Source organism: Sparassis crispa (genome assembly GCF_003851025.1).
Source record: "Sparassis crispa DNA, contig_000002F, whole genome shotgun sequence".
NCBI classification, from domain to species: domain Eukaryota; kingdom Fungi; phylum Basidiomycota; class Agaricomycetes; order Polyporales; family Sparassidaceae; genus Sparassis; species Sparassis crispa.
Genome location: NW_020939749.1, coordinates 3,913,997 through 3,939,667, shown reverse-complemented (window position 1 = coordinate 3,939,667; position 25,671 = coordinate 3,913,997). Strand labels below are relative to the sequence as shown.

General features: G+C 57.9%; 9 protein-coding genes across 9 annotated transcripts; 3 read left to right on the top strand and 6 right to left on the bottom strand.

Moving 5' to 3' along the window:
• Positions 1–324: 324 nt before the first annotated feature.
• SCP_0313420 (hypothetical protein) lies at positions 325–642 on the top strand (the record flags this gene model as incomplete). The annotated part of the gene is made up of 1 exon (XM_027756725.1): positions 325–642. One exon carries the CDS (start codon positions 325–327, stop codon positions 640–642), a length of 318 nt encoding a protein of 105 aa, XP_027612526.1.
• A 470-nt stretch (positions 643–1,112) lies between these two features.
• SCP_0313410 (hypothetical protein) lies at positions 1,113–1,914 on the bottom strand (the record flags this gene model as incomplete). The annotated part of the gene is made up of 2 exons (XM_027756724.1): positions 1,113–1,570; positions 1,632–1,914. The coding sequence occupies 2 exons, from the start codon at positions 1,912–1,914 to the stop codon at positions 1,113–1,115; spliced, it is 741 nt and encodes a 246-aa protein (XP_027612525.1).
• A 229-nt stretch (positions 1,915–2,143) lies between these two features.
• On the top strand, positions 2,144–3,654 carry SCP_0313400 (Formate/nitrite transporter; the record flags this gene model as incomplete). The annotated part of the gene is made up of 9 exons (XM_027756723.1): positions 2,144–2,257; positions 2,311–2,490; positions 2,557–2,623; positions 2,684–2,737; positions 2,797–2,933; positions 3,098–3,130; positions 3,205–3,259; positions 3,335–3,384; positions 3,442–3,654. 9 exons carry the CDS (start codon positions 2,144–2,146, stop codon positions 3,652–3,654), a joined length of 903 nt encoding a protein of 300 aa, XP_027612524.1.
• A 2,333-nt stretch (positions 3,655–5,987) lies between these two features.
• Positions 5,988–6,575, bottom strand: SCP_0313390 (hypothetical protein; the record flags this gene model as incomplete). Its single annotated transcript, XM_027756722.1, has 2 exons — positions 5,988–6,250; positions 6,314–6,575. 2 exons carry the CDS (start codon positions 6,573–6,575, stop codon positions 5,988–5,990), a joined length of 525 nt encoding a protein of 174 aa, XP_027612523.1.
• Positions 6,576–7,094: 519 nt separating this feature from the next.
• On the bottom strand, positions 7,095–9,998 carry SCP_0313380 (hypothetical protein; the record flags this gene model as incomplete). The annotated part of the gene is made up of 2 exons (XM_027756721.1): positions 7,095–7,224; positions 9,952–9,998. 2 exons carry the CDS (start codon positions 9,996–9,998, stop codon positions 7,095–7,097), a joined length of 177 nt encoding a protein of 58 aa, XP_027612522.1.
• A 336-nt stretch (positions 9,999–10,334) lies between these two features.
• SCP_0313370 (mRNA-capping enzyme subunit beta) lies at positions 10,335–11,573 on the top strand (the record flags this gene model as incomplete). Its single annotated transcript, XM_027756720.1, has 5 exons — positions 10,335–10,674; positions 10,728–10,777; positions 10,843–11,116; positions 11,183–11,301; positions 11,391–11,573. The coding sequence occupies 5 exons, from the start codon at positions 10,335–10,337 to the stop codon at positions 11,571–11,573; spliced, it is 966 nt and encodes a 321-aa protein (XP_027612521.1).
• Positions 11,574–13,593: 2,020 nt separating this feature from the next.
• Positions 13,594–15,052, bottom strand: SCP_0313360 (hypothetical protein; the record flags this gene model as incomplete). The annotated part of the gene is made up of 5 exons (XM_027756719.1): positions 13,594–13,995; positions 14,050–14,220; positions 14,285–14,452; positions 14,499–14,632; positions 14,695–15,052. 5 exons carry the CDS (start codon positions 15,050–15,052, stop codon positions 13,594–13,596), a joined length of 1,233 nt encoding a protein of 410 aa, XP_027612520.1.
• Positions 15,053–15,122: 70 nt separating this feature from the next.
• Positions 15,123–15,971, bottom strand: SCP_0313350 (hypothetical protein; the record flags this gene model as incomplete). Its single annotated transcript, XM_027756718.1, has 3 exons — positions 15,123–15,332; positions 15,461–15,639; positions 15,698–15,971. 3 exons carry the CDS (start codon positions 15,969–15,971, stop codon positions 15,123–15,125), a joined length of 663 nt encoding a protein of 220 aa, XP_027612519.1.
• A 665-nt stretch (positions 15,972–16,636) lies between these two features.
• On the bottom strand, positions 16,637–23,889 carry SCP_0313340 (hypothetical protein; the record flags this gene model as incomplete). The annotated part of the gene is made up of 14 exons (XM_027756717.1): positions 16,637–16,686; positions 16,867–16,900; positions 17,270–17,352; positions 17,571–17,682; positions 17,758–17,934; positions 17,990–18,045; positions 18,106–18,224; positions 18,291–18,535; positions 18,613–19,319; positions 19,382–19,692; positions 22,720–23,092; positions 23,158–23,203; positions 23,264–23,554; positions 23,614–23,889. The coding sequence occupies 14 exons, from the start codon at positions 23,887–23,889 to the stop codon at positions 16,637–16,639; spliced, it is 2,880 nt and encodes a 959-aa protein (XP_027612518.1).
• Positions 23,890–25,671: the final 1,782 nt, after the last annotated feature.

Here is a 25,671-nt window from a genome sequence, read left to right as displayed (position 1 = left end):
CGTACTGCCCCCAACCCATTACACGCTACCCCCTCGCGCAGGGGGCGGGGGCGGGGGCGCCTCCCGTTCCGTCTGGTCAGTCTCCGCCGTCGCGGCTGCATAACGCTAAAGAGAGGCCCTCGCTTTCGTTTCGGTACATTCCGATTTTTCTGCAAGTCTGGCTTTGGCCCCCGCCGACGGAAGAGCAGGAGCGCACGAAGGCAGAAAACCGCATGCTACGCTTGCCGCTCGGACCACCGCCGTCTGCCCGGACATCCAAAACGCGGGTTCGTGCTCGCGGGCGCGCCTCCGCGAACCAAGGGGATACCGTAATCTCAGGTACTCATGGTATCTGAGATTGCGGAATCCCCTGGTTCGCGCCATGCGACATCGAGGTGGGCCGATCTCCTCTCTCCTCTCTTGGAACGCGGGGTCCTGTCCGTTCTTCGTGCGCGTTTTTCGTGCAGAATACGTGTCCATGCCCCGCCTACCCGTCCACCGGCATCGCGCGCGCGCAGCTGTCCCATGTCGTCGGCGCGCATCCACGCCCGCGTCGTCGTATGCGCCCTCGCGCAGACGCATATGCAGGCTCGTCTCGCAAAGCGGGAAGCGGGACGCCTGCTGCAGAGCGTAATCGTGAAAACGCACATTACGGTACGCTGACGAGCTGGTGACAATGCATGTGCTGGCGCAATCACCGGGCAGGCTCACTTGAGACAAAGACCGCATCGCTGCATGTTCCCCCCCCCCGAGGGACACAGGCGTGGACGACCGCTTTACGGGCGCTTGCCCCGTTCACGGGAGTCGGCGGGCCGTGCGCGGGGCATGGTATGCCGCCGCTTTGCGTGGGGACGGCCGTCGCACCGCGTGCTCGGCGGAGCGCTCGACCGTCGGCTGGAGCTGGCGGTGCGTGGTCCGAGAGAGCTTGCGCCCGCGAGTCGGCGAGCGGTTATGGCGGTGGTGCCTCGAGCACTGGACGGCGCAGCGTTCCGCTCACTGCTGAGGCCTGAGACCTCGCGGCGCTCATGGCCAAGAGGCGATTTACACCGAGTGCACTTGCGCTTGGGCCGCGTATTCGCCGCACGCGTGAGGCGAGAATAGGCGTGAGGTAGCCCACACCGTGGTGCGTGGGGTTACCAGTGTGGGACGAGGGGGCGGTGCGAGAGGACGGGTGCGCACAGGATCTGGGAGGAAGGCGTCGTGGCGCGCCGCGCCGGGCTGATCCTCTCTGCACGGCGTTCGAAGACGGGAAGGCGGGTTATTTCCATTTTTTGTGATGGGCGCTCCCATGGCGTCGCTGTCGCGTCTGCTGCGGCTTCGAGTTGGATGGTCTCCAGGCGGGCGAGTTGGCGACTGGTGCGGAGCGAGTGTGGCTGGGAAAAGAAGAGAAGAGGAAGCTTCGGGGCTGTACCTGTCGTCGCAAAAACTTTGCGTTCAACGTTCGTCGTCGAACGTTCTCGCTCAAGGAACAGTGGGACGGGAGAAGGGAAGATTGCAAGGATCGTCAAGTAATTATGTGCTGTGGGACGCGTACGATCGAGCCACGGGTGGTCGATGAGGTGGAGCGGAAGGGCAGAGAAGGCGAGTGTGCCTGGAGCGTGGTGGACAAGGCATGTGGATGAGCAGATCACTTGTCAGGTCTGTCATCCTACAGCCTCCGACGTGAACGGGTCCAGTCTTGCAGCACCCGTCGGGCAACGAGGGAGGAGGAGGAGGAGGTGCGCGTCGGGGACGGAGGGAGATCTGGGAAGATCTTGGGCGGGCGGATAAATACAAATTCCCCAGGTTTCCCCGCGTTCCCCACAGTCGACCGAGGCTGCTCGTCGTCCTTGGCGATCCCGCCGCTGCGTCCACAGTGTCCAACCAGCCGAGCGTCCGACGCCCGACGGCCAAGACGTCGTACAGCGATTCGAAGAAACGCCATTGGACACTCATGACCTGGCGTGTCTCACCGGTTAGTGAGCAATCACCTTCGCTCCTTCGGCCGTTCTGCCGCACGCCAAAAACACCTCCCATTCTTCCCACCCGCTGACCAGTGCACTCGACCTGACCAACAGGCGCCTGACCTCCCATAAGAACTCTCCCCCGTCGCCTATCCCGTTCTCCGACGCCCCGCAGCCACGACCTCCGACGCACAGAAGACACGACCTTCGACGCCCCTGCCATGGCCTCCTTCGATCCCCCAAGTACTCTCAAACCCGCAGAGGTCGCAGCCACGATGGTCCAGCACGGCCTCGCGAAGCACCGCACCCGCGCCGACATCCTCTTCTTCAAGGCCGTCCGTTCCCCCCCCCGCTGCTGACCCCGTGCGCACGCTGACCACGCCCGCAGTTCCTCGCAGGCAACATGCTCTCCTACGGCGGCCTCCTCTCCGAGATCATCTCCGGCGGCTCCCCCGCCCTCACCGCCTCCAACCCCGGCCTCGTCAAGGTCCTCGGCGGCGCCGTCTTCCCCGTCGGCCTCATCATGATCGTCCTCCAGGGCCAGGAGCTCCTCACCAGCAACATGATGGTGCGCCCTCCCACTCCCACCTGAGCGTGGGACCGCCCGGTGCCACGTTGGCTAACGCGCACGCAGATATTCCCCATGGCTATCCTAAAGGGCGCCGTGCCCTGGTGGAGTCTCCCGCTCAACTGGCTCATCGGTACGCGCCCCTCCCCCGTATTCTCTCCGGCGGAAGGCGAGTCTCACACTCTACCCGCAGTCACCTTTGGCAACCTCGTCGGCAGCCTCTTCTTCGCCGCCATCCTCGTCAAGTGTGCGTCTGCGCGTCCTCTCCCTCCGTAGTCGATCCCTAGAGCTGACGCCCGCGCACAGACACGGGCATCATCTCGACCGCGCCGTACGACGCGTACGTGATCTCGTTCGCGCTCCACAAGGCCCAGGAGCCCCAGTGGTACCAGATCTTCCTCCGCGGGATCGGCTGCAACTGGCTCGTCTGCATCGCCATCTGGGTGCGTCCCCCCCCCCCCCCTCCGTCTGTCGTGTGGCGCTCCGCTGACGGTGTCGTTCGTGCTCCTTTTCTCGCGTTTTTTGTCTCTCTGCCTCGTGTCGCGCGGTCCATGCGCGCGTGTTCTGTGTATTCCTGAATACGCGGCGCCGTCTGTGTGGGAATCAGCAAGCGGCGGGCGCGCGCGACACGCTCTCCAAGGTACGTCCGAGCGCCCCGCGCGCGCACGCCCGCGCACACACTGACCGCGTCCCCGGCGCGCCGCCGCCCCGCAGATCGTCGCGATATGGATCCCGATCATGATCTTCGTCTCCGCCGGGTTCGACCACGGTGCGTCCCCTCCCTCCCCGCCTCCCCACACCCACCGCTAACCCTGACCCCACCCCCCCCCCCCCACCCGCACAGTCATCGCGAACATGTTCTCCGTCCCGCTCGGGATCATGTTCGGCGCGCCCGTGCGTCCCCCCCCCTGTGTGCGCATCCACACGCTGACTAAACGAGGCTGACCGCAGATGACCGCGGGGTACTACATCGGCAAGTCGCTCGTGCCGAGCTACCTGGGCAACGTCGTCGGCGCGCTGCTCGTCGCGCTCCCCGCGACGTACTTCTACCTCTGGGACTGGCGCGCGGGCGGCCTGCGCGGCGCCGAGGAGGGCGAGGGCGGGCGGGACAGCGAGAATGGCGAGGAGGGCAAGACGTATGCGGTGAGCGCGCAGGGGGCGTGAGCCCTGCCCCCCCGCTGTGTAGAAGGGGAGGGGAGGGGAGGGGAGGGGGCGGTGTAATGTATTGTTTATTTTGCGCTGCGGGGGGCGGGGAGGGGAGGGGGAGGTTACATGTAACATATTGGATTTTATTTTTGTGCTTGTTGGACGGGACGTGTTCGCGCTTGCTTGCTTTGTACTGTAGTAGACCAAAACGGAGACCGGATGTCGCTATTGAAATATTGACGTTTTACGAACACGGACGCACACTACTGCCTCTGCGGCTGCGCACATCACAGGCCGACTCGGGCCATAGCAGTTCACCGGTCTCACTCGCCGCAGGGTAAGATATACACTGTGGGTGAACGATGCGCGGTGCGCCAGCGCGCAGCATGGTCAAGAACGCAGCCGCATCAATTGCAAGTGGGTATGTCATCCCCCCCAAGCCCAGCTGACGGACCTCCTAACAAATCAGACGCGGAGCGCCCCAGCACCATGACCAATCCAGATAGCCAAGAGCAGCAGCACCTCAGCAAGAATAGCCAAGGGCTCGAGCACGGACGGTATCAACTCATCGCATCGCACCAGAACAAGGGAGGCGGGCTTCCGCTGCACGCAGCAAAGCCACGAATCACGGGGGCGCACCAGGCTAGGGTATGTCAGCCCGACCTCAGGTGACGATCCGCGCGCAAGGTCACGAACGCAGCGCCCGCCAGCCCGGACCCCCCAAAATAGACACACAGCGGCCCCATGGCCTGCAAGAATAGCGCAGGCCGTATCTCCAGCCCGCGGTGCCCTGGCTCGAGGATATTACTAATTTATCACTCGGGAGCAAGTGTACCCGCGCGTCGACAGTCAGCGCTTCGACCTCTACGCGGCTGGGGACCAACACCGGACGAGGTACACCGAGGATACAGCGCGAAGGGGGCGGAGAAGCTCTGGGACAGGGTTCGACGCTTTCGAGGCCGAGCACAGAATAGCATCGCGAGCGCGGTAGACCCCGAACCGTGATTTACCAACAGTGTTTCCCCCATTCGCACCAGCGTGCGCGAGAACAAGGGATACAGTAATATGGGCGCGGAAAAGATCAGCAGATGCCACAGGGGGCACAACATTGCTGCATGCTGAGTTCGTTCCTAGACAGAGCCACAGCTAAAAGGGTACGGCAGTTAATAATTCCAGTGGAACGAAGGAGCCGTCGCACATGTAAGTCCGTACGGGGTTCTACCAGCGACCGATAATGACATCCCCGCGAGCTCAGTTTCCATCAAAATAGGCTATAGATTAGGCCGAAGACCAGCACTGTCCCGGTATTTCCTCGGGACGTCTTCGCAGGCACAGACGATTGCAAGATAGTGGCAGTGAGGCACCGGGAGCACCCACGAAGATCGCCCAGCGAATTCGCAACGTTGGGCACTGCGCGATATGAAGCGGAGGATCAGAAGACCCGAAGAATCTTGGACGCACGGAAACGTTGAACCAAATTCCCGAGTCCCTCTGCATGGCTTTGCGCAGACGGCGACGGCCACCAGATTACACTGGGGGTAAGAAAGGTATTCAACCCATTAAGCATCAGGTGCCGATAACTCTTGGCCATGTTCCAGAACGTGATGTACGAGCACACATACTAGTAGAATATCAAAGGATCGGCCACAAATAATTCAAAATCGTACTTGCATAAAAATCCCGTCACCAACGTGGGCCAGCATGACGGTAAAGTAAAGTCCTCCAACGATCGACGCATTGAGTTCTATAGCCGCTGTTGAGTTGGATTATATGTCAGCATTTTGACACCAGGCGGTTCGAGTCCGAGTTCGGTTGCGCTACACTTTGTACGGTTCTAAAAGACCCTCGAATCATACCAATGCAAATAATCTGTGAGCCCAGGGCGCCCCCCGAAATCATCCCTCAAGGCAAAAGCGAAGCGGAAGAGCGGACCATCCTCAGTCAGCTCATCGAGTTCGATGCCACGCAAGTCACTAAATTTGACACCGCCACTAGCACTCAATGTTCTGCAGCAGCTGATGGCAGACTGCAGATACTCACAAGATACTCATAAGTCCCTTCAGTGTGTTCAGGCGCCAGAATGTCTTATATATAGACCAGGCCGGACGAATTGCTACGCTGCTCACTAAGGAACATACCGACCTCAATCACCTTTAGTGGCACGTGGAGTCTGGGAAGCAAAGACAATTAACCTCGAGCTTCGATGAAGTGGCTACAGACGCACCGGCTCTTGAAAACATCTATGATATCATGCAGTGTGACACCAGACAAGTTGTATATGGCCGGGAATTCGAGCCCGGCGACACTACAGAACTCCATACGCTGCATGGGGGGAAACGTCGCGAACGTGCTCAATGCAATGGGGTGTTCTTCGACTTCAAAGCGTACGAGTCTAACGATTGTATGGCACCGGTGTTCCAAAAACTCGTCGTTGGCATCAGAGAGGAACACGTCCTGTTGTGAATAGGACCAGGCGTGCAATACAGCGTGTGATAGCAGGCAGGTTCCTCTTCAATGGATTGTTCTCCGTCAACGGATTGTTCTCCATCGAAGAATTGGTCTTGCTCCTCCTCTATGAGTTGTTTCTCCTCAATGGCAGCCACCATGCGCCGCGCTGTGAATAGATGGGTGAGCACTTATTGCGCCGATTAAGCGGGTATCTTAGAGTAGTACTCACCGTTCGCCCTCAGCAACTCCGTGCCACATTCACGATTAGTGCACGAGCCATCTTTCTGTATGAGGTTAAACGCGATTGCCTTCCACGAGACCTCATCCGGCTTCTGGTGGCGTGTGAGGCCAAGTCCCGAGAGCCAACATGCACGATGCCAAAGTTCATTTTCATCCTTGTCGGAGCAATACAGATTTGCGACGAGTACATGAGAGTGATAGAACGATACGTGTGTCTGGAGGTCGTCGTCGGGAATTAATTCTTTCACCATGAGCAGGAGTTCGGCCGGTAACCGGCCAAAAAGTGTTCGCAGATCCGTGGGTTTGACGCATACAAGTTCGGCATGTTGATAAAGTCGTTCAAGCTCATCAAAGGAGCTCATGCCTTCGGAGTTCCTGAAGTCGGCGAGTTGGAAGTTGACGGATGAGATCTAAGAGTCGGCCTGGCCTCAAGTCCAACCACGGCTTGTTGAACTATTTTGGATATGGACAGTACGAATATGGTAGTCGTAGTAATTAGCGGTAACACGTCCGAACCTCACTTTGTTCAACCCATTCAAAACTACCTCAGGCCTCAGAAGTCCAACGCTCTTACATACATTGAGGCGGTTCAAGTAGCTTTGTATGCCCGCTGTGGCGGTGGCATGAGTGCTACTTGAATGCGGTTAATGTGCTACGCATGGAGACATTGGAGAGTACATGTACGGTAGGCGTAGCATCGTGGGTGGGATGCACGAGTACTTATGCTCCCGTAATTTTGCGCATAGTGACGAAGTGCAGATAAGCGCAGGCTAGCATAATACATCAGCAGGTCCCTCGTCCCGTCCTACCTCGGCAACGTCGTCGGCGCGCTCCTCGTCGCGCTCCCCCAGCGCGCGCAGTAGGGCTAAGAATGGAGACATCAAGTTGGTAAGCCCGATCCTCTCAAAAATAAATATGTACAGGCAGCATCGGTCCCCATGGCCTGTAAGTAAGAATAGACAGGGAGAAGCAGCTGTATCTGTAGCTCGCGGTGCCCAAGCATATTTTTAGTTTACTTATATCACAGCAGCAAGTAAATCCGGACATCAACAGTCAGCGAGAACGAGAACCTGGGGTGTGGGTTAGTATTCCTGGGGCGTGCAAGAAGAGCATGGACACGTCTGCGCAGCTGCGGACCAACAGCGGGAGATGGTAGTAGGCACCAGGGATACCAACCAGGAGAAACTTGGGGGTATCGTTCTTCAAGCTTCAAGGCCGACGTGCGCACCGTCGTTACGCAAGCGTCCGGGCGCCGACACAGATGCACAGACACAGATGCACAGACGAAACCTCGAGAACCGTACTTGCGTGAGAAGGTCGAGACGGGAATTTGTTCCTCCAAAGGGGAGACGGAGACAGTCAATTTTGCTACAGCGCCAGCCGTACCAATGAAGTGTCCTTGTCCCGTCCAGAGTCTACAATCCAACGCATGCGTTCACGATTATTACCAAGGACCATGCCAATAAGTAGCGGACAAGTTGAACATGGGTGTCAATGCGAGCTTGAGAACCCAAACACCGTGGCCAAGCAATATTCTACCCCGTTAGGCGATCCACAATCAAACTGGGCTATGGCCCGGAGGAAAACTAAATAACCTTGGATGCGCAAAACAATTCAACCAGATTCCCGATGACAACGCCTCAAGGCAGAGAACAGAGTAGAACCAGGCGCGCTGTAGACCTAGAGCCACGATTTACAACAGTAGCTTCCTCATTCACACCAGCGTGCGCAAGAAACAACGGATGCCACTACTCATAGCGTGACCAGCACGGAAAAGAGAAGATCATCGGCTGAGCGCTGAATGCCAAGAAGGACACAGCACTACTTAGACGCATGCTAAGTCCCTTCCCAGAACGAGGCACAGCTAAAATAATCAACGGCGGTCAATAATCCCAGTTGAACAGTCGTACATGTCAGTTCATACGGGGTTCCACCGGGGACCAATGTCATGCCCGCAAGCTCACACACACTCCCCGTCGAAATAGGCGATAAATTGGATCGAATATCGGCTCAGTCCCGGTGTTTCCTCGGAAAGTCTGCGCAGCGACAGAAAAGACATCGCTGAGAGGCACCGAGGATGCCAACCAGGATCGCCCATTGCGCCGTCAGGCACAGCGCGAAGCCGGCAGAGAAGCTCAAGGGCCTCTTTCTTCATTGCCGACGTTCGCATCATCGTCATGCAAACGACCGGGTGCGAAAGCCAGCGGAAACAGACGCAGAGACGGAGACTCAGAACCGTATGCGTGCGAAGTTTGTAGACGGGAATTTATTACTCCACAGGGAAGACGTCAACGCCATGGACGGCGTAATCTGCGTCGGTTGTGCTGGCAAAACGTCCTAGACGTAACGGTCAGTACAAGGTCTATAACCCAATGCAGGCTTCCATAATTCTGATGGAGGGGCACGTCGATGAGTAACGAGCAAATCTGACACAACAGCCGATACGAACCTGAGCACTGCAACACGAAGCAGGGTGCAATGTTCTACCCTGAGACATTCCGCGATCAAAGTGAGCAGAGGCCGGAATACGTCACGGAGGATCGGAAGACTACAGAACCTTGGATGCATGGAAAAAAATTGACCAGATTCCTGATGGAAATGCTTCGCGGCAGAGCACAAAATAGCATTACACGCACCGTGGAATAAGGCATGACATATGTGCAGGAGCGATCAGACCAAAGAATGGACCACAACCATGAGAGCCAACAAAAAAAGGCATTATGGTGGTCACTAATTCCAGTTGAACGAAGGAGCCGTCGCAGATGTCAGTTCGTACGGCATTCTATCGGCCACCAACGTGACAACCGCGAGTCAAGCTTTCCATCGAAAGTGCGCCGTAGGCCATAATCTGCGACTATTGATGACAAGACACATGAGACTTACAGGAGATATAACACTCCTTGCAGCGTGTCCAGATTTTCAAATGTTTCCCGTATGGACCGGGCATGCATCTCGATCCTACGAGGAGTTAGTGAAAATTGCTCCCGGAGGAAACGCATCCCATCAGAGACTTCCAGCCGCAGAGAGAAACTGGAGAACTAGGATGAGAATAAAGCTCCAGATCCGACAAGGCGCACTTTTGATTGGAAAGGACACAACATCTTCCCCAGTGATGCCAGTTGGGTTGCGCATGTTGGAGACTGCCAACCTAATAAGAGAGTACACCTGCATGCGCCTGGGAAGCGTTGCCAAGCTAGCAAGGAGATGTAATGACCCAACCGTAAAGAACGCGAGTGTCGCGTGCAGCACCTCACCGTGGCGAAGAAGGTAAGGACTGACCGAGCACTTGTTCGTCTGTGTTAGGTAGAAACGAGATACTTACTCACCGTCTAGCTCTTGCTCCAGAGCAGCGGAAGAACTAAAGCAGACCTCACCTAGGAGGAGATCTTCCTCCGCCGACGATAGGTACTTGTAGAATAATCTCGTACTTGCAGATGCCGGTCAATAACGCGTGATAGTGAGCGCAAGAGCGGGCCTTCTCGATACAGAACATTACCAGACAAATCACTGGTTCGGACAGATGGCCAAACGTCTCGTAGACGGGTTCAGATTTTTTCCTCGCGGGCACCTCGTCGACCTGTTTTGCATGAGACATTGCTCTATGGACTGAAGTACGGAGTACGGTACCTCAAGAACTTTGCATATTTGGATACCTTGCCTTCGCCATCCAACATCTTGTACATTGGAATTATGCGCCATCCTCGGTCCCGCTATTGAAGGAGCGTACTATACCTTGGAAGTAACGACCGACTGCGGGCCCTGGGCGATGGCTACCAATATCGCATCATGAGCACTCGTAATGACGAGGATAAAAACTTGTAAGGCGCTCTGAAAACACCAGGCGAGGTAAAAACCTAGTGGCAGACGAGCAACTCGGTAGGTAGGAGAAAGAAGCGCTTGCACGCGCCTCCGAGTCTCTTTATTGCTGCCATCCATTCCCGCAGCGTACTCAACCTTCTGGTCATACACGCACGACGGCGAGTACGACAGCGCACCTACAAACTTCGGAGATGGACAAGAAAGACTACATGGATGTCGACGGCGAACGCGACGCGGTGCGCCCTGCCAAACGCGCCCGCCACACTCCCCCGCCAGATCCCTCTGTTCCCTCCACTTCTTACCAACCGCAGAATGGCAACGGGCACACAGAAACGCTCTTTCCACTCTCTCAGTCTATCCTAGGCGCTGAGCCTCTCGACGAATTTACCCGCGAGGTCGCTGACTTCGTCCATGCCATGATCAATTCCCGCCCGGCCGGAGCAGGCACTGTCGAAGTTGAAGCGAAAGTCGGCGTGTTGAGGGATAAGGTGAGCGGCCAACGCCTGCAGCTACCTGTTCTCGTCGAGACGAGTAAGCTTCCCTGTTTTATCTTGAGTCTCGTTGTGGATGACCTCATGGTGAAGTCCTACTCCCGAACTCCTTCGAATATCGTTTCGAATCCAATATGTCTCCGGTGAGTACTCCCGACGTGTCCTTCTGTACTGTACAGGAAGCTCAATTGTTTTCTGATTACCGCAGATGCAGCATAAACATCTTAATACCCTTCTCAACAACCTTATGCTAACTTCAAAGACATCCTACGCGCCAACGCCCTCCCCGCTGACCTACACCCACCTCCGCCTCGTCGATTCATTCTACCAGGCCGATGGCCACGACCGCATCCGTGTGACGCGCGACGAGAAGACCGGTGAAGTACATGCATGCGTGCGCAAGGTACGGTTGGGCGATCTCGACATATTTAGCCCAAAGCGTGCTGCGGACTGGCGGATCAGCGTGAACGTGGAGATACCAGGTGAGTTTTGTCCGTTTCGATACGTCCGTCTCTTGCCCTGAGATGTTCTCGATCGTTTTGCGCTAGTCCCTCCGCCGTTGGGGTTGGCGACACATTCGCGGCGGAAGGACCGCATGAGCTACGCTCACGAAGAGTGCGTCATCGACCTTACCCAAGTAACGTCGTCCGCCGGGCCCTCGTCCAAGGTACGTGCCGCTGAAGTTGTACTTGACGCTTCTCTGCTCGTATTTTTCTCTGTTTGCGGAAGAATACTGACCACTCACTAATTAATTAGCCCGAGGTCCTGCACGAGCTCGAAGTCGAGATTGCACGCCCAACGTACCTCCTAGCAACGTCTGCGAAGCGCGGCGATCCTTCTGCATCGGAAGCCGAGCGCAGTGCTTTTGACGAGCTCGTTCGGGTGTTTGTCAATAATGCTAGAGTGTTGGTGCGGAACGCCGGCATCTCAGGAGGGTGAGGATAACGAGACGATGGAATATGCCGTGAAAGGCCGGTCTGTAACGGTGGTGCGCAATAGCGAGGTGCTTTGTATGTGTGCACTATCTCGCCAGCTTTTGTTGGCAGTGTTTTCCAGGACCAGGATGCAAAGTTTTGCTTTTCCGTTCAACTTGGATGTGGGTGCCAAGTCGGCAGACAAATTATACTAGACGATCACTGAAGAACGATGCAAAGTATGTGCAATGGATTATGTACAGTGACGGATATTCTCGATCTGTTCTTATACTTATGGTACAACCACAACGGTTTGTAGCCAGAGATATGTGAGTTACGTGACTGATTGCATGCTACGACGAGGCTCGAATGATCGTTCCCGTCTTTTCCAGCAAGGCCAATTGATGTTACATCTATTGATCTTTTCCGTGGTCGTATTATCTGTTCTTGTTCTTGCGCACGCTGGTGTGAATGAAGAAGATACCGTTGGCAAACTATTGGTAAATCATTGCTCTAGGTCTGCAGCGCGTGCGATGCTATTATTTTTTCTGCCTTGAAGTGCCGCTGTCGGGGATCTGGTTGAATTATTTTATACATCGAAGGTTCTTTGGTCTTCGTCTGGGGCATATTCGGTCTCTGCTTACTTTGATTGCGAATTCCTAGCTCCTTCCGAAGGTATTGCAGAGACTTCGGAGTTGCGGCACTCAACCTCGCGTTGGCACCCTGGGTTACTTATGGACGTCTTTTTTAATCAAGATCTTGAATGCTGTTGGCGTATAGATCTTGAATGGGGCAAGGAAATTTCGTTGGGACGACTGGCGCTGTAACAAATTTGACTGTCTCCGTCTCCATTGTGGAGAAACAAATTCCCATCTTCAACCTTCTCATGCACGTAGGGTGATTGAGCGTGCCTCCGTGCCGGCGCCCCGACTTTGAGTTGCGTGGTGACGGTCTGCATGAACGATACGGCCGAACTTCTCTGACCGGGTTATCGCTATGTCTGGAGGCCCGAAGCCGACTGGGCGACCCTCGTTAGTATCTCGGGTTCCTACCATCTCGCGCTGCGTGGCTGCGCAGACGCCGTCAAGCCCTTCCTGCACGCTCCAGGAATACACCACGACATACTTACCCACCGGTTCTCGTTCTCGCTGACTGTTGACCCCCGGATTTATTTGCTGCAGTGTAAATTAATCATGTCCTTCTGCACCGCGTGCTGGATAATCGGCAAATCGGCTGCTCCTCGCTTGGTTATTCTGACATTCAGGCCATAGGGTCCGGGGAACATGTTTATTTTTGAGGAGACCGGCCTACCAGCTCGATGTCTCCGTTCTCAGCCCTACTGCGCGCTTTGGGTCGGCCAAGCGGCACAGAATGTTGCAGCCAGGGCGCGGTACGAAATATGCTCCGTTGTTTTCCCTGTTCACCGTCGCCCGGCCAACCGAGCATTTTATTTTCGACACTCAATGTGTTGGAACGGTATGCCATACTCACTCTTCTATTCACAGCGCAGCGCATGGTGACTGACATTGAGGGAAAAAAACTCACAGAGAAGGAGGAAAAACTCATGGAAAAGGAGGAAGAACAATCCATTGACAGAGAACAATCGGCCGAGGAGGAGCTTGCCTGGATTGCACGCCTGGTTTTGTCGAAGGCGTGTTCCTCTGTCGCCTGGATTGCACATAGTTCGCGGCAGACGATACACTAGTGATCAGTACGAGGACTTCGCTCGTCGCAAAGGGGCGATGCATTAGATAAAAAACAAACACTGCAATCCACGACATACAGCGTACTACGCTCACGAAGTTCGTCTCGCCAGTTGGATGCGTAGGCCTGACTCGCATGCCCCATCCAGCCCCTAATGTAAAATTTCTGAACTGCCAACCATAAGCACAACACTGACTGAGATATACGTGCGATTGTTCGAGAAAGGCCGTCTGTTCGGAAGTACTCATTAGTTAAGTTCTGTTTGACATCAATCCGGCTGCGAACTAAACAAAACTATCTTGTAAGAAATACAGAGCGGAAGAGATTAGACGGCTCACTACTTAAGCCACCGGGGCAACTTCACGTATGGCCATATTAGCAACCGATTCCCTTAAGTTTACTGTGGTCACCAGGTCTAGAAAGTCATCTCCGGTGAATGTAGCCTCAGATCCACTCGTGTTATGGTGTTTGCGTAGGACCTCATCTATGAATCTTCCCACTCCGCTCATGTGAAGGATGCCCGCAATAGCTGCATGAATTCTAAGATACAGGGGATTAGGCAGGCTGATACCCTGTCGCGGACCGGACGCAGATGCTCGTGTACATTGGCGCTTGAGAAGTGACGAGGCCTTTTCCTCGGTAGAGTCGATCTCAGCACTATGGTCGCTGAACGTGATTTCGCTGGGCCTCGTGTGCAAGCCATGAGGGCCGCGATAGTAGACTACGTTATATTTGTTCGGAACCTTCATTGTGAATGAGTTACATTGCGTAAACAATTAAACTAGACCGTCACGCACCTCTGTTGCCTTCAGGCACCACGCAAAATTATCAAACCCTCGATGAGCGTCAAAGTTCATCGTAATTCCGTTCGACGGATCGTGGATGGTCTCTTGAAAGTCCGCGATGTTGGCAATTGGGACAGAGGCGTAGTTCCGCAAAATGTCGAACGTCGTGAGTGCAGAGAGGTACTGCCAAGTTGTCGGAGTCAGCAGTGCTTTACGTAGTACGTTATTGAAGGGCCGAAAAATCTACCGATTTCTTATTTGCTGATTCAGGAGGATCAAAGTCGGCGATGGCGGGCTGGATAATGTGGCATGCCTGAGTGAAGACGACTTCGTGTACGCGGTCCTCTGGGTAGTCGGGAAAAGAAATGTCAGGCGCGCCGGAAACAACGCATCGGTAGTCGTCACGCTTCAAGAGCTGTTTCCGCATGAGATTGAGAACGTAGCATGATTTTCGATCATACCTGCAACTTGAATTTCTCCGACCGTGACTTTGGAGCTCCTTGTGTCAACTCGGTAGTAGTATCGTCCAGAATAGGAGTCGCAATGACAGACGGTGTGTCGTTCTGCTGCTTGGTATGTGAACCTTTGACTTTGACTACCAGCATGTCAGTCGTACGTACTCCACACATTGTCAGAGAATCTAATCATCTCACTCACACATGAAGAGCAAATGCGACAGCCATACAGTGGCAAGATCTCGAAGTTGTGACAGAATATGATCTTCGACATTATTTGGAGTGCCCCCATGGTGACATGCACAGATAGCACAAACTGTGTAGCGCCTGCCGGCCTCTCCACCACAACCAAAAGCATGATAAATCATCGCTTCAAGGATGTCGCTGAGCTTAATGCTGCAATTCCCGCTCCTCGTCCAAGGTGGTCCGTCGTACTCGACATTGTCCTTCAAAACGTTGATCAGATCTCGAGCGCGGGTCTCCAGTTCCTCAGAGGGGAAGGTAGAATTAACGAGGTTTTTAATTTGCCGGATGAACCCCTGGGAACGAACAGAGCTCATGCTAGCTTCCGATGAGGGGTTAGCGTTCACGGACCAAGCAGAGCTTGAGATGGATGAGAGGGTAGATATATCAGATAGACAACGTTGGTGAGGGCTTGACGATGACATCTCGGGGTACACCCACGAGCGTTGTGGCCCGAGAGCGAGGCGGGCGAGCAAGCACCGTATGAGTCGCGATCAGACGCGATCGGTCACCTCCTGTCACGCCGTCGCGTCTCCGGCGTCTCTTGGTGCAATTGCTCTGCTTTTTGATTGTCTGGTCGTCCTGGTCCTGGATGGACTAAAAACATTCCGACAGAAACATTTCAAGGTCAGACACTACAGTAGCATAGCACACGCAATAAATTAGTACGGCTTCGTGCGCAATATAAACTACACCGTGCAGTGTCGCGAAATATATGGTAGTACATGCGCGGATGCCGACAAGATGCCAGCGTTAGGCGGAATCAGCATCAGGGAGGGGCGATGAGAATCTGCATGAAACCTATACGTGTGTATTTCTTCGGGAATGTAGTCCAGCGCAGGATGAGCTGAGAGCTCCTCGACGGGGTACCCCGCCTGATCGATGGCAGATCGCATGTTCTGCGCTGTTATAAAGGTTTCAAGGTGTGTACATAGGGGCGCAACCCAGCGTGAGGGACTCACCGTTCACCATAAGCAGATCTCCTCCACACACAGGCAGCTCAGGCTGATCCGACCAGAACCCATCGCGCTCCACGCACTCGAACGCGATCTTTCTCCACGACACCTCCTCTGGGTTCTCGCCGGGCAGGAGGCCGAGGCCAGCTAGCCAGCATGCCCGGTGCGCGAACTGCTCCTGCTCGTCGTCCGAGCCGTACAGAGCGCCGACGCGCTGGTGGGAGCGACAGAAGCATACATGCGTCCGCAGGTCGTAGCGAGGAATCTCCTCTTTTACCATCAAGAGGAGCTCCGCCGGGATCCGGTCAAATAAAAACAGCTGACGTTGGTTCGCCATCCTCTTTCTCTTCAGGGCTGAAACGTCGACTGACGGGTGCAGGACACCGCAGAGGACTTGCACGAAGTCACTGCAGGCGCAAGTTGATCAATGTCCGCGTCTCTTTCTTAGGATGTCCTGGACGAAAATGGCAGTCGCAGTAGTGCTCGCCTCATATGCCCGTCAATTTGCCTGGCCTGACTGTGATCACAAACCCCCCTTCAAATCCTGAGGCCTGAGGCCTGGGTATTCAACGCCATATTTGCGGGCCTCTCACCGTACGTCGCTCTCTCATAGTACACCAGGCACGCCGACGCAACTCTGGCCAGTGAAGAGCAACGCCCCAGCCTCGCTCACAACGATTCGCCAATAACGCAACTATAACTAACCACCGACACCGACATATTACATATACAAAACACGCCACAGCGATCCACATAAAAACTGCACAAGCCCGAGCCCGACATACCAACTAACCCACCACCACCAGCGAGACGGAGATCGAAATCCAAAAATTTCACAGCGGCGACGATCCGCACCAGGATATACAAGTATGCGCGCCGATATCCCAACCCGAAGGCGAGTGCACGCAGGCGCAGGCGGAAAGGCGGCGAAGACGGAGGCGGAGGCTAGATGACGTCCGCCCCCTTCAAGTGGCTCCTCTGGATCCCCTCGCGCACTATCACACAAACCGCATCAGCATCAGCAGCAACCGAGCACAGTGCGCATTACTCCACACCCAGGGGCGGGAGGGGGGGGGGACCGGGGTGCACGAGAACGAGAAAGGGAAGAGGGAAGTGGGCAGGGGGCAGGAGCAACACACACGAGAAGGGTGACCGATAACGAGAGCGGGACTCACCAGTCGCGACCGTGACAGCCGTCGCCTTCGTGTCCTGCCAAAATCCAATCCGAACCCAATCAGCCACCGACTCAACCGAGCACCGCATCAAGATCGAGCCCCCTCCTCCGAACAGTCAACCGCCAACGCACAGCCCGCAGGCGCTCCGAGACCAGTCGGGACAAGACAAGACCCATCCGGGGAGCACGCGACAGCGAAGTCGACGTCGAAGCAAGGCACGCACGCGCGATCCCCCTCCCGTCGCCATCAGCCGCGGAGGGGAGGGGGCTTATCACGTCCAGCAAGAAAAGAAACGAAGACGCGCAGATCTCCAAAGGAAGATCACGCGGTAACGGGGCACAAAAAGCATCGCGATAACGAGGGCGAGGCCGGGTAAGAAAGAGCCAAAGAAGGGAGGACGTACCACGACAGACGTGAGGAACGAGAAGAACCCGCGCGGCTCGGGCGAGTGCCTGATAGAGAGGTCCTTGAACTGCTGGCGGAAATCTGCGTGCGGGTGGACGTGTCAGCGGACAGGTAATAACCATCTGGGGGACATCGAGAGGAACCGACGAGGGAGTGACGAAGGCACGGCAAGGGCCTGGAGAACCAAACAAATGCCAGGAGAAACATCTGAGAGCTCATCGAGAGGAACCGACGAGGGAGTGCACCGTACAGCAGTACCCGCACTGCGAAGAAAAACCAGAACGAACCAAACAACTCACAGCGCGCAACGTGCCGCGACTCATTCGGCCTATCCCCATAGCTCGGCACATAATCCACAACCCGCACCCCGCGGGAGAGCTTCACCTGCAGCAAATCGCACTTGTTCAAAAACTGGGCCCCGCACCCCCATCATCCCGACACACGTCAGCACCCCAGCCAACACCTAAAAAGCACGAAACGGCGCACCAAGATCATCTGCACATTCTTCAACAGCTCAGAGCCCACGACCGCCTTCCACAGCAGCAGCGAGTCCTGCAGGCGGTTCACCCGCCGGTCCTCCGCGAGCCGCTCGTCGAAGCAGCTGATCGGCGCGAGGAAGATGATCGCGTTCATGTCCTCAAAATACGGGTACCACGCGTGGCGCTGCAGAGAGCGCGCGTCAGACGAACGGCAATGCGCAGGAGGAGGAGGGACGCACAGACGAGCGCGCCCCGCCGACGTCGTAGATCCGCCACTCCCGCCCGGCCTCGCTGCCTGCCGCACCGCACCACATCAGCGCCGCTGCGGGCATCAACCACGGAGGCGGAGACGCACCTTTCTCGAAGATGAACCGGTACTCCTGCACGCCCATCGTGCGCAGGCGCGCGCGCACCACATCCTCGTCCGACGGCGCGTACCCCCGCGCAGCCACCCGCGCCACGTCGTCCAAGAAACTGCGTGTGCGCCGCATCAGCACCACGCAGACGTACGGCAACGAGCAGAGAGAGAGAGAGACGCACAACCCGCTCCCCTCCTCGACGCGCACCTTCCGGCGCGCAAGCAGCGCGCGCACGCCCGCGTCGGCCCAGAGCGCCGCCATGTCTTCTGCGCAGGACGCGATGACCTCCGCCGCGCTCCGCACGCGCGGGCTCGCCTCCGCCTCCACCTCCGCCTCTCCGTCTGCGTCGTCGTCCGACGGCGAGCGCGGGGAGGGCGAACGTGCCGTGGGGCGCGTGAGCGAGAGGGACGCGCGGGCCAACCTCAGCTATCACGCCAGCCACCAAACGTTCAGAACGACGACATCAGGCGTAGACAGACACACAAGCGAACGACGACACGCACCACCCCCCGGCGCTCCCCCCGCACGCTCGCCGTCTCGTCGCGCGCCTCGTCCCGCGAGCCAATCGACGCGCGCCCCTCCACCCCCACCTTCTTCTCCGCCTTCGCCTTCTCCGCCCCGGGCCCGAAGCCGCCGACGCGGCGCAGCGCGCTCTTCCACCCGCTCCGGCTGACGACGCCGAACTCGCGCGGGCGCACCCACGGCGCCGCGGTCTTCCCCGCCGTCTCGGCGGTGGGGAGCTCGGGCGCGCCGAGCGTGCGCTCGAGGTCGGCTTGGACCTGGCGCAGCGGGGCGAGGCGGAGGTGGAGGAGGCGCAGGGCGGGCGGGATGGGCGCAGGTGCGGCGGGGTCCGCGTCTGCGTCTGCGTCGTCGGGATCGGGATCGGGGTCGGCTTCGCCTTCTGGGTCGGTCTCTGGGTCGTGCTCTGTGGTGGGGTTGGACGGTCCTGCGGGCGCGTCGGTGGTGGTGGGGTCGTCTGGGGGGTGCATGAGCGCGTCGGGGAGCATGGGGTGCGGGAACGGGTGCAGGTGGGAGGGCGAGGAGGGCGGGGGGGAGAGCGGGCGGGCGGGGGCGGGGGCGGGGCGGGCGAGCTCGGCGGCGAGGACGTCGAGGATGGTGTTGACGGAGCGGACGAGGTTGAGGTGGATGACGGCGCGCCAGGCGGTGCGCTCCTCGAGGAAGGACGAGTACGCGTACGCGAGCTGGAAGTCTGCGGGCGAGCGCGTCAGCGTGCGGTGGGTGTATGCGGTGCGGTGCGGGGGGTGTACGCACTCTTGACGGTGGTGCTCTTTCCGCTCTCGCTCTGGCCGAGGAGGAGGACCTTGATAGGCTCGGGGCGCTTCTTGCGGTCGAGCTTCTCGGCCTTGATCTCGGCGTCGATGCGGTCGCTGATGGCGCGGGCGTGGGCCTCGCGCTGCTCGCGTGCCCAGCGGTCGGCCGGGGACTCGTCTTTTGGCGGGGCGAGGATGAGCGCGAGGGGGTCGGCGTCGCTGGCGCGGGTTCGGGCGGGCATCGTCGCACTCGCGGGTGGGAGAAGCTGAGACTGAGGGGAGAAAGGATTTGAGGGGGGCGAAGCGAGGAAGCTTATGATGGAGGATATATGCAGGTGATGGCTGGGGCGGCTACGCGGTCCCAGTCGAGGGTGGGAAGCCTGTGCTTCTCCGGCGCACCACCGCGGGCCATCGCTGATCATCGCTGGACATCGCGGAGACGACGACGCCGCGATGCTCACGTCAGCAGGCGTCGGCTGGCTGCATCCTCACCCTGCGCTGGACGCGTCCGTCGTCGTCGTTGCGCGCCGCCCGCAGGCGAGCGTGCTGGTCACGTGCACCTCCATCAGAACCTTCCTTGCGCCGCGGCTGCACTGGCTGCTGCATATCAACTTCTTGGCCAGTGCTCCCCAGAGCTCGCGTCGCACGTCCGCTGTCCCCAGTAGCACAAGCCTCTCTTTCTCGCCCCAGCATGATCTGGCGCATGCGCGCAACAGCCTTGGCGCACTCGAGCGAGCACGAGCAGTGCACTGTCGACGTCGTCCACATGGAGTCTCTCGGCCGCCTTCCCCACGCCCATCCGCCAGCAGTAGCAACGCAGCTTCTCCTTCTGCCAGAACTGTCGCGGCGCAAAGTTTGATCATCATCGCTGCGAAGCCACCCCTCTCAGCAATCCCCCCCCCAAGGCATCTCCGTCCCGGCGCACTGGCCACCTCCAATCACTCGGACGAGCGAGCGACGTCCGCCGACGAGTATTTTCCTTTGTCGGCCGCAGCGCTTTGTTCGACCCAGAGGCGATGCCCTTCGCGTGGTCCAAGCGGTCTTCGCCCACACCCTCTTCCGACGCGGAGCCGCGCGAACCTTGTGCTACCGTAGGTCCGTCTCCATGTCCCAGCACTGCCGCATCCCCCTCTTCCTCTCCATTCTGACGCCTCCAGATCCTGCGGACGCTTCAGATCTCTCTCCTTCGCAGCGGCATGGCAAGCACAGCACGCAGCGTTGCGCCCGCTCCTCCATCATTGCACACTCGGCGCGACGCACCCCCTCTCCGATACGCGTCTCTCCCGGCGTTCTTCCCTCACGCTGTATGACAGTCGCCGACGAGCCGGGATCCGCATCTTGTTACACAACAGAATCTTGAGCTGGGGAATCTTGGGCTTGTGGAATCTTGGGCTTGTGGAATCTTGGGCTTGTGGAATCTTGGGCTTGCCCAAGATTGGACTGGGGAATCTTGGCCTTGCGGAATCTTGGCCTTGTAGAATCTTCCTAGGCTGGGGAATCTCGAGCTGGGGAATCTTGGCGTTGCGCAATCCTAGTACTTGCTTCTCTACTCTGCTGCGTCTCATCTCCGCGCGCTTCCTATATCTCCCGCAGCGGCAAGTGCGACGCGCTCCTCGGCCGCCACGAAGATTGCTCCCCAGGCCGCATCTTCCATTACTCTTCCAATCAACTCGAGCGTACTTCGTCCGGAGCCTATACTGTGCGCGGGACAACCTCCCGGCCATGCGTGCAACATCATCTAGCATCGCATTCGCCATCTCTGCATCTGACTAGCCGCGGTCTCGATTCTCCGTTATCCAAATACCCACAGAACATCAACGCTCTGAAAAACTTTTCCAACCCGGATCCCCATGTACCATGTACAGTGACCGCAGGCCCTTGTCCTTCCCACGCGTTCCTATCCTAGACGTGCCTGCGAGCCCGAATTGGACACGTCCCCCCTCAGGCTGTTCAGTCGACATGACGCCTCCTCTACCGTATCTTCGCCCTCTCTTCTCGTTCTGCCGCTCAAGTTCGAACGCGGACGGCAACCGCGGGGACCGGTCGTTGGATGGGGTGGTCCCCGCCCGCTCTTCCCCCTCCGCTGTGAACGCTGTCGCGAGAGATCCTCGCGTGGGGACCCATTCAGATCTTCCTCCCGAGCGAAATCTGCCAGCCGATCTTGTGGCTCCCCTCAGCCCGCGCCGATTTGAACGATAATGATGCGGTGACCGGGCCCAACGCCCAGCGCAACTGCATGCGCCGATAATGGATGGCCACGCGGTGTCACCGCGCGCGTTCTCTCTTCTGTCTGCCTCTCCGTTCTCTTCTTGCCCTCGACGGCGTACGTACAGCCAACGCTGCGCCGGCGGCTCGGTCCCAACCCGCCACGCATATCGAGTACGCACGACTCGCGCGGCTGCGGCGCCCCTCCAGTCTCCAGGCTCCAGCCGACTCCAGCTTGCAATCCAAATTCTGCTCCTCTCGCTGCGCGCTCACTGGCCGGCCTCCGGACGCGCACGCGCGAGCGCTTCCGACGTCTGGGTACTCTGCGCGCGCGCTCTCTCTCTCCTCTCCCCGCTCTCCTCGTGCGTGAGCTCCGGCGATCTTGGCGGGCGATCTCTGTTCTAGTTCTGTTCTGCGGTTTTGCGGTACGGTGTTGTGGTCTGCGGCGTGGTGTGATGTCACCGTTCTGTTCTGCGCGCGCGGTTCTGTGACGGCGTTCCGCACTCCGTTCTGGCCAGCGCCATGCGCGCACGCGCGCTCTCTGGGTCCGGGTGCTGGGTGCTGGGTGCTCCAGTCACAAGCGCGCTTCCCCGGGAGCGCTCTCCATAACTCCCTCCAGCGCGACGCCCCCCACCCCCATCTGCCGCCCTTCCACTCCGTGATCACCAGACTGCGCCCGTCAACTGGGGTCGGAATCTCGCGCGGCGTGTTGCTCTGATCTGTCGTGGGTCGCGCCGATCGAGACGATCTGTGCATTTTGTGCGGCGCTGCTGTGCTCTGTGGGACGCTGATCTATCATGTCTGCTAACAGGTTCTGTTCTGTTCTGTTCTGTTCTGTTCTGTTCTGTGCTGCGTTGCGTTCTGCAGCTCCGCTCCAGGGTGCGCGTGCTCCTCCATTCCACGTGCGCAGCCACACCCTGAAGCGCGTCTGAGCCTGCACCGGTACCTGCAGTCGGAGCCGAGGCGTGATCGCAGCTCGTCACACGGTCCTACTCCCCAAGTGCAACACAGAGCGAGCGGACATCATACGACGCGTCCAAGTGAAAAACGTATCCACACCGCACCTTCTATCTTACATCCCAAACTGGTCCAAAGCCCTCTAGATCCTGCCCGCGTCATCGACGCATCACTCACTGCTCGCCCTCCTCCTTCGCCTCCAGCACCCGCTTCGCATCCTCCACGAACCCCTTCAACACCTGCACGTCTGCCCCACCCTCGCCCGCCCGCAACGAGCGCTCCACGCGCTCATACAGCCGCGCCAGCCCGAGGTGTATCAGCTCCTCTCCGCCCTTGTCCACACCCAGCCCCGCCCCCGGCCGCTCTCCGGAGGACGCCGCGGCGCCCTCGGCGACGAACGCGGAGATCTCCTCCATCTCGCCGACCCAGCGGTACGCCTTGGGGAGCATATCCGGGATCCCGCGCGCCATGCGCTGCAGCACCGCCGGCTGGGACGCCGCCAGCTCGTGCAGGAGCGCCTGCGCGGTGCGCGGAGAGTTGGCGTGCGCGGCTGTGTTGCCGTGTCCCGTCATCAGTGTCGAGTGGTCAGGAGACGGAGAGGGAGCGGGGACGCACCGAGGACCATCGCAGTACAGAGCCCCGTGATCCCCTTCGATATGCCCTGCCCGCCGCATCAGCCCCCCGCACACAACACCAAGACAGGACCGAACACTGAGCGCACCGCGTAGCTCATCTTGAGCGCGCTCGCCCCGCCCGCGCCCGCGCCCTCCATCGCGCTCACGTTCAAGCCCCACGTGCGGAGAGAAGCGAAGTGCGCGAGCGCCTCTGGGGCGTCCGCGCTCGCGTAGAAGACGGGGTCGTACCCCGCGCGCGGCGGCCCGCCGATGATGCCCGCGTCGACGAAGCGCACGCGGAGCGTCGGCCCCGCGAAGAGCGCGCCGATGCTCGTGGCGGTGTCCGGGCTCACGGCGTTGCAGTCTGCGAAGGTCGCCGTGGGGAGCTGGGGCTCGGCCTGCGGGAGCGCGCGTCCCGTCAGCAGCGAGGCGAGGCGGGGACGTTGGGTATACGCACGCTGATGACGCGCGCGCGGGCGGCGCGGTACCCCTCCGCGAAGGCCTCCGCGGCGCTCGGCGGGAGGATGCTGAGCACGAGCTCGGCGTGCTGCGCGATGTCCTCGATGCGGGCGTCGCGGATGCCGAGGCGGGCTGCGCGTGCGCGCGTCGCGGGGGAGCGGCCGGCGAGGGTGGTGAGGAGGGTGCAGCCGTGGGCGGCGAGGCGGGCGGCGACGCCGGAGCCCATGGCGCCGATGGAGACGATGGCGAGCGTCGGTGGGGTGGCGAGGGACATGGTGGGAGAGTGCAAGGTGCGAGGAGGGGGGCGATAGGTGGACGAGCGTCGATCTATTTTTGGCACCGATGACGTTGCGAGAGTTCGTGCCCTTGTGTTGTACGTTGGTCATGGGCGGTGGACATCAATATTGTCCTTTGGTACGCTTGCCTGTGGACGTGGTGTACACTGCTGGCGCTGAACCTTCTGAACGCCCTACGACACTGTTGTATGACTATTGTGCGAGTGTCTTTCTATTCATTCTCAGCTGGTTTAAATTAGGTGGGACGTGCTCTTCACTGGCCGGAGTTGCGTCGGCGTGCCTGGTGTACTATAAGAGCGCGACGGTGAGACGGAGGCTCCCAAGCACCGTTTTGTCCGTGACTCATATCGAGAAAGGCCGCTGAATGCTATGACTCGCAAAGATTGCGTTGAATACCCAGGCCTCAGGATTTGAAGGGGTGGTTGTGATCACAGTGAAGCGACCACTACTACGACTGCCATTTTCGTCCAGGACATCCCAAAAAAGAGACGCGGACATTGATCGACTTCCGCTCGCAGTGACTTCGTGCAAGTACTTCCTCTGCAGTACTTGTCCTGCGCTCGTCAGTGGACGTTTCAGGCCTGAAGGGAAAGATATGAAGGGTTTCATTGGACAAAAATAATCGGCATGTCTGTTATCTTGGGGATCTGTGAGTATCTCCACTGATTAGCTAGTTTCCCCCGAACTACTTCGGGATTTCCCGGGAAACTTCGTGCCTACTAAGTATTGCCAAGTATTGCGGTCTACATCATCTACATCAGCAAAAGTGCACTTCTGTTACCATCGGTTACATAGCATCGTAATCTAGGAAATCCGTTACAACACTCGAAATTATTGAGCAAAGTTGTAATGGATTGTAACTTCTCTACGGGGGTTCCGAATATTTCCCAATGTTTCAAAATATTTGGTAATCCATTCGCAATGTACACAATCTATTCCGAATACCTGGAATGTTTGGGACTCATTACCAAGGATTCCCAGGTCTATAAAGCATCGTGATGGGATTGTAAGCAGTGGCAATGTCAGGGGACAACTTATAATGGCTGTACAAATAGACTTACTCCCAGTGGACAGAGCACAGGACAGGAAATATAGTAATCATTGCGGCAAATACAACATAACATACAACAGGTGTGACTACATATGAATACAGAGAGTTCACCACAGTCCGCATGAGTGCCAAATAGAACAGGAGAGCAGTGCAAAACCTAAAGAGAGCACAAAACCGGAACACCACGAGCTGGTGCGAGAGCAGGATGACCATCGAGAGGTGAGCTGGATGACCATCGAGAGGTGAGCTGGATGTCCGAGAAAGCACAAAGGTTGAGAAAGTGCCACCGCAAGGAGAAGCGGCAGCGAGGAACAGAGGCGGTGAAATCTCAATGACAAGGGCCAACAAGACCATCCAGGAGAGGGTAGCAAGAGTACAGAAATCCAAAGGCAGTCTGTGCAGAATGCTGTGAGATAGTGCTACACTTGGTGCATACATTGAGGTCGGTGAACCTGGGGCCTACCGACTGTAGTGTCGTTCTTTCAAAGTTGACAGACCATTGCTGTCGTTGCGGCAGTCTGAGCGCACATTCCTGCTGGCATCTGCACGAAAGACCTGTCTATAATAAAGGAATTTATTGGGTAAGTTGTCATGCAGGCAATGATACGTGCTCAATATGTCAGTTGAAACATCGCGAGCTTTGCGAAGACGAACCGGTCCAGTGTGGGCAGGCCTGCGGAGAGAGCGCATCAACTATGTTACCATCTAG